The following is an 11,526-nucleotide window of genomic DNA, read 5'->3' on the forward strand; positions in this document are numbered from 1 at the left end:
TTTTTATTCTCTGCTTTCTCAATAAGCATTGGTTCTCATTACAGCTGCTTATGTTAAGAGTAACCTGCAGCTGCAAACCCCTGTGAAACTGCAGTGCCCTTCTGCACTGCCCCAACTTGGACATGCCCATGTACAGTCCCCCATACCGTTCAGATGTTTTAAAATAAACCTGTGAAATGATTGTTGAATACAAAAACTGAGGCAAGGAACTGAAGAAGATATTAATTCTACCAAAAAATAATTTAACTTTTAATCACAGCCGTAAAGACAACTCGGTAACTGCTACATATCTTACCCATTCTAGGTCTTCACCCTCAATACATTTAAAGTCTTCGATTTTGATGTCGTGCTGCTGACTGAGCTTTTGTTCCTGGATTTGGGGTTCTACCAGTGTGTGTTTCTGCAGTGCTGCAACTGTGTAGTGCTGCCTAATGTGAGACTCACAGTAGGAGGCAGAGCAGGTCAGACAGGATTTCACAGCTCTGAGTTTCCTCCCAGTGCAGAAATCACAGGCCACATCTCCAAGACCAGCATAGCAGTGATCAGGAGAAACAGGACTGAAGTGCTGGAGCTTCTGGACCACTACTGCTAAGGCTGAGTTTGTGTAAAGTGCAGGACAGGAGCTGTATGTCTGTGAGCACCGGGGACAGGCATAGTGTCCTGCATGGTTAGGCTGGGCCCAGTATAAGGTGATGCACTGCCTGCAGTAACTGTGTCCACAGGGGATGGAGACTGGGTCCTTCAGCACTTCTGTACACATGGAGCATGTGAAGTGGTCCTTTGTCAGGAGACTGGTAGTCAGCTCACTGTAGAGATATAAGCAGACAGTGTAATTACTTAACACCGTTTAACTGTACTGCATGAAGACCACACACTTTATCAATCAATGTATTAATTAATTATTTATTTAATTAGTATCTATTTTGCTTAATGCAGGCTTACCACGTTTTTTAGTCTGTTTACTGGTAATTTTAACTATTGTAATGTATTGTAATATTGTGTAAGTTGTTTTAGACAAAATGTCTGCTAAATACAATAACTATAAACATTACCACAATCATAATTTATCAGTGAACAGTGGTGAGGAGCATTTCAGTGAACCGGCAAACTAAACTCACCTTGAGTCAAGTAGTCTTAATGCTAGTTTAAATTGATCAGGTAGATCCTTTGATGTACAGCTTGGTGCAGATGAGTCTGACCTCTCCTGCTTTAGACTGAAATCACAACATATATTGATCATATGAACTTGTTTAATGACATCACTTTTGGAAAAATAAAAACTGAAAATAAGGGTTCTATTCTTGATGTACATCAACTTTACCCTGGAAATCCAGAGTTCTCGAGAGCACAATGGAATGGTCTCTGCGAGACACTCTGGCAAAGAGCAATGATGCACGTTACTTTTACCCCAACATTCCGGGGAACCAGCTAAACTGATGAAGACAGCGCTGCAACGTTGGAGGACAGTACACATTGTTATCCGATTGCGTCGAAGTCCGAAATCATTCAGAGTAAACATGGTCTAGTGTTATCCAATTGCGTGCAGTGAGATTTTTAAATGCATGCTTGTCGCCGCCCCTCGAGTTGGGCCATTACATTGTTCTTTGCCAGACCCTTATCATTAGATTATCAGGGTCTGGATTTTCCAGGCTACATCAACTTTATAATCCTTAACAGAACCAGCCCTCCTTACAATACTAAGAACAAGTTCATCATTGAGAGAAAATGTGTAGAGCCCAAAACAAGAGAACAATACACTACATCGCCACAGAATTCTGTATCTTACACGGAAGCATGAAGCAGATGAACAATAAAACCTTTACGTAAGGGATAATGTATAGAACGCCGGTCATTACTGGGAAAATAAGTCCCGACAGGGCGAACCGGACCCCGACGCGCAGCGGAGGGGTCTTGTTCCGGCCTGAAGGGACTTATTTTCACAGTAATGACCGGCGTTCTATACATTATCCCGCTTATTATACGGCTACTTGCCAAAACGAAATAATAAACTCCCCACGATATGACTTTAGCCTACATAACTTAGCCTATTTGTTACCGTTCATCGTGGCATTTTCTGAGAAACAAATAGTTCGCAACACACGCTGCTGAACTTGAATCAAACATTCTTTAGAACACAGCTGATCAACCGTCTGCTTTCACGTTTGAATGAAGTTCCAGTCCTTGCGTAGTGATATGAAAGACATTAATCAGAAGCACAAAACCCGTTGCCATTGACAGCGGTCATTAAATGCTTTGCCGGTGATTTATGTAGATTTAACATAGGCCCGAACGTTGGGAAGGCCCATTCATGTGAATGGAACGTTCTGCAGCACTCTGAAGAGCCGTGTAATAACTTCAGTTAGCATATGAACATCTGTGTCTAATGCAGTGCTGATGATCCAAATTAAGGCAAAATGAAAATACACAAGTGAAAATATGTGCATTAAACATATTTTTTTAAATACAACATGTGTATTAAAATGGGAAGCTTGGGCTTCAAGCAAATCTGAATTCCTTCCAATGTCACTTCTTGAACTTATTCTCCATCTTAATTATCCCTTTAGGATTTACAATAGTTTACTGTAAGCCATCTTAATAATATTTCAAGCCTGAAAACAGGTATAATCAATCCAGTGTGAAAACAAAGCTTGTTTTAAGTGAAAAATGTATAGGTGACCCTAAATCCAGAGGTTTACATTGTTCTTTAACATTTTCATGTGGATCCATTAACTTTAGAGACCTACAGCTGGGTGTAAAGTGAGTCTGATTTCTCTACCTTCAGGCTGAAATCATGATATAGGCTACAAAAGAATGATAACCAATAACAAAGTTAGCGGTTGTTCTAGACGAACAGCTTTTTTTAGAATAAAGAAAATCTATTTTCAAAATTCAAAATATAAATGATCTGAAAATAAGATGCTCTGATTAAGAAGGATGTTTCAGGTGACTCTTGGATCATATTCATGGTCATTCATGTCTCATTCATATAATAATCAAGCAGCAACATTCTAATCTGAAGAATGAAGCCAACCCGGTTAGTCTATGATAATGATGCAACAAATTGGTGCAATCAGAAAGAATGGCTCAGCTGACCTTGACTAAAATAGCTTAGTTTTATTAATACTCACAAATTTAGACAGCTGGGTGCAGGGGAGTCTGGTCTTTCCTGCTTCAGTCTTAAAAACACATTGGAAACTATGATCATCAAAGCTTGTTGCATATTTTGATTACCAAAAAACACCTAAATGTCAAATCAAAAAAATAACTTAAAAGATTAGAGACTGCATATTCCCAGGCCAGACTCACTGGGCCATGCATCCTTTAAAATATGTCTTAACTCAGAAGCATTAATCAGTTAAAAACCCTCTTCAATCATTTATATTGTGTAAGAGTGCAAAGAACACCAGTTGCCTACCTTTTCTCTGACCTGAATGGTTCGGGTGATGTCGCCCTCTTCAACATGGTTACGGAAATTCCACATACAATTCAGAACACAACAGCAGTGTGGATTAGGGCTAATAAATAATATCGCCTGCCTGTCATTCAAAGATATACCGTACTGATTTTGTCAATTCACCTCTACCTACAAGGGGTCAGAGGCTTTACACAAATTTTCTTCATCTCTATTAGGTCCTACACGTGAAATAGGCTATTTCAATGGTCAACTAACTAGGGGCTTACTCTCTTTTTTTAATGATCATAAAGAACCTGTTAAAGGGAAACTTGGCAGGATTTCCCCCTCTGCTGGAGAAATTGTGCATTATGCTATTTCAAACTGTGGAAAAAGGTAATGATAAAGCACATTTGTTTACAAGCTAGCAAAACGGTTAGCATAAGTTCGGTAGACAATGTGGATGTTACAAGGTAAGAAACACGATTTAAAACGAGTCTCACTTCTCTTTCCGGGACGGTAGTCTCAATGCTGCAAGGTTGGTTTTCCGCCTGGGGACGCTAGGGGCAGCGGGAAAAGTCACCATTTTCACCGGAACAGGTCATTTAACCATCCAAATGATTTCTAAACGGGTTTATTACGTTGAAATAGTTGCCAAGTTCCCCTTTAATATAAACTAGGCCTGGGCTACTTTATTTGCTTTTATTCTATTGTGAACATCAAAGTGACGGACAAAGTGTGGATAGTACTGCCTCGGGGAAGTGGAGTTTCCTCCTGAGGTCAACCTCCATTTCATATAATAATAATAATAATAATAATAATAATAATAATAATAATAATAGGCTAGTTTTCAGGTGATTTAATTTGTGCAATTTTGCAGTTGCAATCTTGCATTTTGTTGACATGTAGTCTACCTTTTTTGCATCAACAATATCCAAGTATCAACCTACAAACAGCAACAATAACAACAAAAAAGAAAGCAAGAACTTCTCTGTGGACAAAATGAGCGCACTGTCCCTGGTCTAATGCTTGATGTTGGTCCTTCCACTACCCAACACATAAAGGCATACAACGCTTTGTGGACATGCCGTTCAGCGTCAGCTGTGTTCAATTCAAATTTCCATGTTTTTTTCATCTGGGCAGCAATGACATCTTGCAGTATAGAAGCACTCTCAAATAACTTTTGGATGTCATCATCAGTTGGATGTCATCATTAGTGTTAAAAAGGTTAAGCTTCTGTGCCCTATTCTCATTCTTGTGAGTATATTTTCCTCCTGATTCCAAACACTTTTCAAAACATCGCTCAAGCAAGGCATAAGCAGTTTCCTCCTGAGGTCAACCTCCATTTCCCATCCCTGGGCTGACTGCAGGAGATTCTGCCTGGCTTGGCTGTGGACGACAGGACTTTTCCATTTTTTCTTAATAACACATCAAGCTGTCCTTGGCCAGAATCTAGTGGTTTTCGGGGGGCCTTTTTCATGGAAAAGTTTGGGAACCCCTGGGCTAGGAGCTAGAGGCTGAGACTGACTGACAAACTGAACCACTCTGGAGATAACATAGTAGGCCTAGGTTAGAAGCAACAACTTGGGCAGTGAAGTGATGCATAAGGTAGCCATTTCCCATGTTCATGTCACGTGAGCTAGAGCTGCTTGCTCTGTAAGGCCCTATTTCTGTTCCTCCCAAACTGCGTTAAAATGGTAGCCCGACGAGCCAGACCCACATTAACATCTAATTTGCCTCTGCTAGGGTGCGGCTAGATTTATAGGCTATTAAAATGGTGTTTTGCAGCCAGAATTTCAACACACACACACACACCAAGCGTTGTAAAAGTTAAAAGCTTTTCTTTGTGCGGTTAGCCTAGGCCTATTTGATAAGGGATGTAATTGGTAGACTGACGTGATTAAGGAAGGCTGTGCCTGTAGGCTTAGGTTTTACATAGGCTCAATAAGATATATCTTATTTGCATATATGCTACACGTTAGGCAAAATCAACCAAAAGCTCACATTTTGTACGTAGGCTTATTCCAGGGGTGTCAAGCATAAGGCCCGGGGGCCAGATCAGGCCCGCCAGCAGGTTTCATACGGCATCCTAGATGTTTTGGGTAGGAATGGAAAATTAGAAAAAAAGATCACATTCAACAATGTGTAATAAGCAATATCTCTATAAAAATTGGTAACACTACAAACTATACCCAGGAAGGAAGAAGCAGAAAAACTAACATGGAAGTAGAGCATTTCAAGAGAGAAAGAGCAGTAGCCTATATGACAGCAGTACATTATTGTGTACTTGTTTTCTCATACACTAAGTGATATAATCAAACAACACTGCAGAAAAATTATAATAACCTTGACAATGACGGCCCCCCATGAGGTCTCATTCCAACAAATCCGGCCCACTAAGTAATATAAGTTTGACACCCCAGGCTTAGCCGGTCAGAGTGCGGGTCGGGTATCATTTTGTCTTCTTAATTAAAATAGTCGCGGTTTGATTTGCGATCGGGCTGATTTAAATATCGGACGAGTGGGCTCAAAGAGCTCCATAGCCCAGGGGCCTTAGGTAGGCTACAGGTGGTGAGAACATGAGCACAGGTTGATGGAACCGTCTTTTGTAACTCATTTTTTCGACTGATATTTTTTTTGCAACACAGCTTGATTAAGCTTGAAAGTTAACCTGCTACCGACCAGGCAAGTTCTGAGGCATAGCCTATTCCCATAGTTAGCCTGTCGGGATTCACGTAATGAACGGAGCTCTCACTAAAATTAGCGAGACTTATAGAAAGGTTTAGCCTTTAGCGAGGTTGAATCAGACCAACGCCCGTGCACCCACTTTGTGAAAAATAGGCTAAATAAATTATCATTATAATGCATAGCATCTAGGCCTTATAAGGTATCGATAAATGAAAGAGAATCACTACGAATATAAATATAAATTATTTAGCGCTTGCCCCCCCCCCCCTCTCAATCTCTCTCTCTCTCTGTCATATGTAACATTCTTACCTGTTGCTTAGTTTAAGTTTAGTTTACTTTTCTTCTTCCTCGATGTCTTGTCTCAAACAAAATGGATCCAGTGCCTGCAGGCCTAGCATTACCCATAAGTTTCGGTTTCACCTTCTCACCTCTACCTGAGGCCTTTTGGGTTGGCTACGGGGGACTATGTGGTTCTTTGAAATGTTGGACTGTGTTGGACTGTCTTTTGGGGTCATTGAACATTAAGAAAAATTATATATAAATAAAATGATTTTTTCACCTGTTTCAACATATATTTTCACAAAACAGTTATTTTCAGGTATGATTGTATTCATTATTATTATACAGATGTTTCAGAATACAGAATATCTTTTTTATATGTATTTTGTCACATAAGGCTTAAAATGGAACATTATTATATTAATATTATATGTGTGCAAATAATAATAATAATAATAATAATAATAATAGTATTATAGTAATAATAATAATAATAGTTTTCAGGTGATTTAATTTGTGCAATTTTGCAGTTGCAATCTTGCATTTTGTTGACATGTAGCCTACCTTTTTTGCATCAACAATATCCAAGTATCAACTTACAAACAGCAACAATAACAACAAACACAATTATCAGGAAAATGCTAGTGTTGATATGAAACAGTCCTTGTTGCTTTGACTTGAAACTAGAGGCTTCATATGTTCTGGCTGAAAGAAATAACTTCTCTGTGGACAAGATGAGTGCACTGTCCCTGGTCTAATGCTTGATGTTGGTCCTTCCACTACCCAACACATACAGTCTGACCCAGGCCCTACGTCCCGGATTACTCAGTTTGACTGAGTGGTCAGATCTAGGAAGACGGTTGTTCCAAAATGTTCCATTTGAGAATGATGGAGGCTACCATGCTCTTACTTACTTACTTACTTACTTACTTACTTACTTACTTACTGCCCGTTTTGCCTCCTGGCAAGTAGGGCAGCAACAAAGGTTCTCCACTCTGGTCAATTCTGGGCTGTTTTCTGGACACCCTCCCATGTCAGGTTCATATATTTCATTTCCTCTTCTACTGTGGTCTACCGCCAGGTGTTCTTGGGTCGTCCTCTCTTTCTTCTCCCTTCAGGTGTCCAGCGAAGGGCTATTCTTGGGATGCTGTCTTGCTCTCTTCTCAGAACATCCAATCAATCAGAAAGTCCAATCCAGTTCCAGCACCTCTTTGTTATAATACTATCCATGCTGTCTTGTTGGCATCTAGTCAGTAGATCTTCGTTGGATATCTTATTGGGCCAAACAAATTCGACATATTCTTCGTAGACTTTTTGTGTGGAAGAATGGCAGTTGACACAGGTCGCTTGTTGTCATCCTCCAGCATTCTGCTCCATACAGGAGGGTGGATAGCACACAACTCTGATATATCCTCAGTTTTGTCTTTGTTCTATATTGCTGTGACTTCCATATGTTGTTCAACATTCTGAACGCATTCCTGGCTTTATTGATTCTGTTTTTTATGTCATTGTGTGCACCCCCATCAAATCTTACAGTACTGCCAAGGTAGGTGAACTCCTTTTTTGTTGTTAGAGCTTCTCCATACACAAGGATTGGTGGTGGATCTGAGACGTGCTCTTGGGCACTTGGGCACAAGCACTTTGAATGCTTGTATCCTTCCCCAGATCTGACCACACCCTGTCTCGCAGGTCTACGGACAATTCTCTGGACTTCATGGCTTGGTTTTCACTCATTGCTTGACACACACCATCAACTGTGAGACCTTATAAAGACAGATGTGTGTCTCTCCTAATAATGTCCAATCAAGTTGTAGAAGCATCTCAAGGACCACAGATAGAAGTACAGTAGAGTGCACCAGAACTCAATTGCAAGAGTCTCTGTACTTACAATATACACCTGAAAATATGAGGTTTTGAGATTTTGGTGCATGCATATGCACTCAACATTGTTGCTGTGACAACATTGTTTCTAAAGTCCACAAGATGGCGCAACACCTCATTCCTCCCTTGCGTCACAGCAAAAAAAGGGAAAGGAAGTTGATTAAACTTGCCACTCCAGAGACTCCCAGTGTGCAAAAAGTTTAGTGTGGCTTTAGTTTGGCTTAATATATTTGAGAAAAGAGTAAAACCTTTTGTATTGTAAAACTGGAACTGGAACAATACTGTATTATGTGTAACAATATTAAGATGCATATTATCACCATATGGCAGTTCCCACCGTAACTACTATTATAACATGTATACTGACACATTCTGATACAACTTTTTCATCATTATCAGCAGTCAGTTTTTGTCCCCTCCTGGCTGCTCCCCATCTCTCTTGTGCTCCCCTTGGTGGTGTGGTTTGGTGCTGCTGTTACAGATGGACTGATGGTCCCCAGTCTGGGTGGACACAGTCCTGTGCTGAGCGTGGGCAGTATGGAGGATGACTCCCACTGCATGTCCTTCGCCCAGGTACATGCACGCACACACACACACACACACACACACACACACACACACACATATATACACACTGTATATACACTGTCAGAAAGAAGTGAACTTAAGAGTGAGTGTGAATATCAGACATTGCGAGTTTTACACAAAATTAAAGGCGTTCTAATATGTGGACATATTTGCATAGTAGTGATATTCTGACACACTCTTGGTTAAAGCCTTCACATTTCTGTGGATTATTATTTTTCTCTATTGTGTCCTTGTGGCATCTGTGAGACCTTTTGTCTCTCCATTACTGCATCAGATGCTCCGAGATGGCAAAACCAAGGGAGATGTTGGGCCTAAGACTACCCCAAATAAAGGTGACCCACACACACACACACACACACACACACACAATTCTCACCCCAAAGAAAGGTTTATCTTATGCCCTGTCTGTGCTCGGATTGGTGGTATGCCTACACCTAAAACAGATCAGATCTGTGGAGGTCAATCCTTAAATCACTACTGTTTGGAAATAATGTCTAGGAAATTCTACAATTACAGTGCAAATGGAAAGTTTTCAGCAGACCCCTCATTAATCTACATCCAATACTCCAACACTCCACATTTTTTAAATTGATTAAAAAAAAAGACTGAAAAATTCCATTTACGTACAAGTATTCAGACCCTTTGTTATGACGCTTGCAATTGAATTCTGGTGCATCCTCCTTCTGTCAATGGTCCTTGAGATGCTTCTACAATTTGATTGGAGTCCACCTGTGCCTAAATGAATTCACTGGATGAGTTCCTTTGCATTTTTTGGAAAATATTCAGTATGTACTGTATCTATTATCTATGTGTGTGTGTGCTACTACTGTGTGTTTCATGGTAAGCTTGTGGAGCACATATGGTCAGATGGTTAGATTTTGGTCAAACCCACATGTGCTCTAGCTCACTCTATTTTCTCTGTTGTGTTTCCTCTGCTATAGAAGAGAAAGCGGGCAAGAAGAAACGATTACCAGTATAAGTAATTTTCTGTAGCCAGCTTATTTAATAGGATAAATGTTGTGTTTTCATTTCTCAGTTTTACCCTTCTTCATCAACACCATGAAAAGTGAACTGGAACTTGTGGTCTGCGTGATTTGTTGAACTAGAAGAAAAGGAAAAATCTTCCGTTCAGCACCTCTAGATTACCAGTATAATCAGTTACGGCCTTGGGGGACCAATCAGATGAGCCGATTTTTTAAATTTAGGTCAACTTCACAGGAAGAGAAAAAAACTTAAACTGACCTAAAGTTGGAATGAATGAAGATTATTATGCACAGCCTACACAGGTGTCTTGTATGTTATTTTAATGATGTAGGGCATAACAGAAGAGAGAATGTCTGCACACCAGAGTTGAGCTCCAAACTTTTAATTAAAAACCAACGATGTTTCAACCCAGCATTCACCTGAAGAAAGCCTAGACGGGTCGAAACGCTTTTGGTTTTTAATTACCGGTAAAAGTTATGCTCGTATACCATGTCCTGCACCCGGCCTAAAGAAAGGTGAGATGTGCACACAACTACTCCACTAAATTCATAGAGCACGTTGGGCAGCAGTCATACAGTGCCCTCCAGAATTATCTCCACCCCTGGTAAAGTTGACTAAAATGATTTATTCATTCATTAATGATGATTTATTGTAATCTCAATGAAAACAATGTGGTAAAATCCAATCTTGAAGGGAAGCAAATTTATTCTGATTAAAAGGAAAATCACATAAAGAAATAAATATTTTCAGTAAAAACACATCACCCACTATTATTGGCACCCCTAGAAAGGTACAAGCATTTTCCATTTATATTCAACGTCTTTAAGTTCATCAGAATGGCTGAACTATCAGAAGTAGTTCATGACTTTCTTTTTCACTAAGGTATGAAAATAAAGTGACAGGTTAAATCCCCAAGTAATTTTCCAACATCAGAAAGAAGAGAATACAATAAATTTACATTAATGGTCTGTTGACATTTGTACGTCAGGGAATGGCAGAGAGAGAGAGAGAGAGAGAGAGAGAGAGAGGTCTATCTATCACACACACACACACATTCACTAACAGCAGAAAAAAGTAATTAAAAGTATTTAATATAAAAAACACAAAAAAGCAATAAGGACAGTAGAAGATAAGGAATATACTAAATATACTAAAATAAAAATTATACTAAATAACACTTAATCTAAATCAATTCTAAAAAACAGTATCCACATAGTGGGTGATTAATCAAGAGGCGCTTGCAATGACTGAGGCAGGGACTGAGCCTGTGATTCTCTGTGCATAGTAAGGTAAGGTAAGGTGCTCTGTGTGAGTGAGTGTCATGGTGATGGTGCAAATGACTAAGTATATATATATATTAGGGATGTAACGGTATGAAAATTTAACCTCACGGTTATAGTGACCAAAATGATCACGGTTTTCGGTATTATCACGGTATTTCAAAAAGTGTGTTCAATATATTCAGAAAGCACTGATAGGCCTACACAAGCTGAAATAGTTTCAAAAAGTGTCCCGTTCACTTTTTTCTTCATGTTTAATTGGATGTGCTTATAGCTTAACTTACCCTACCATAACTTGGAGTTTGCTATTTCTGTTATTTGGATGCAATGAGTGAGACCAAAGTAAGCATTCAAAATAAAACTTTAGGCTACTGTATTCTCCTGATAACGTGAGTGGAATGGATTTAATGTGGACGCGAACATAAAAAGACGCAG

The 11,526-nt window shown here is 39.6% G+C and overlaps 1 protein-coding gene across 3 annotated transcripts; it reads right to left on the bottom strand.

Moving 5' to 3' along the window:
• Positions 1 to 17: 17 nt before the first annotated feature.
• On the bottom strand, positions 18 to 6,486 carry LOC121715817 (E3 ubiquitin/ISG15 ligase TRIM25-like). 3 transcript variants are annotated; one of them, XM_042101792.1, is made up of 6 exons: positions 6,389 to 6,486; positions 5,397 to 5,480; positions 3,416 to 3,491; positions 3,129 to 3,176; positions 1,119 to 1,214; positions 18 to 806 (listed from the first exon to the last, which is right to left on the bottom strand). In XM_042101792.1, the coding sequence occupies exons 3-6, from the start codon at positions 3,460 to 3,462 to the stop codon at positions 254 to 256; spliced, it is 744 nt and encodes a 247-aa protein (XP_041957726.1). In that variant the 5' UTR covers positions 3,463 to 3,491; positions 5,397 to 5,480; positions 6,389 to 6,486; the 3' UTR covers positions 18 to 253. The 3 variants fall into 3 exon arrangements, with proteins under 3 accessions (XP_041957726.1, XP_041957725.1, XP_041957727.1); XM_042101791.1 differs by lacking the exon at positions 5,397 to 5,480 and adding an exon at positions 4,266 to 4,305 and having other exon boundaries at positions 3,416 to 3,479; positions 6,389 to 6,437; XM_042101793.1 differs by lacking the exon at positions 5,397 to 5,480 and having other exon boundaries at positions 3,416 to 3,490; positions 6,389 to 6,468.
• Between the last annotated feature and the right edge of the window lie 5,040 nt (positions 6,487 to 11,526).

Source organism: Alosa sapidissima, chromosome 8, assembly GCF_018492685.1.
Source record: "Alosa sapidissima isolate fAloSap1 chromosome 8, fAloSap1.pri, whole genome shotgun sequence".
In the NCBI taxonomy this organism is placed as follows: Eukaryota; Metazoa; Chordata; class Actinopteri; order Clupeiformes; family Clupeidae; genus Alosa; species Alosa sapidissima.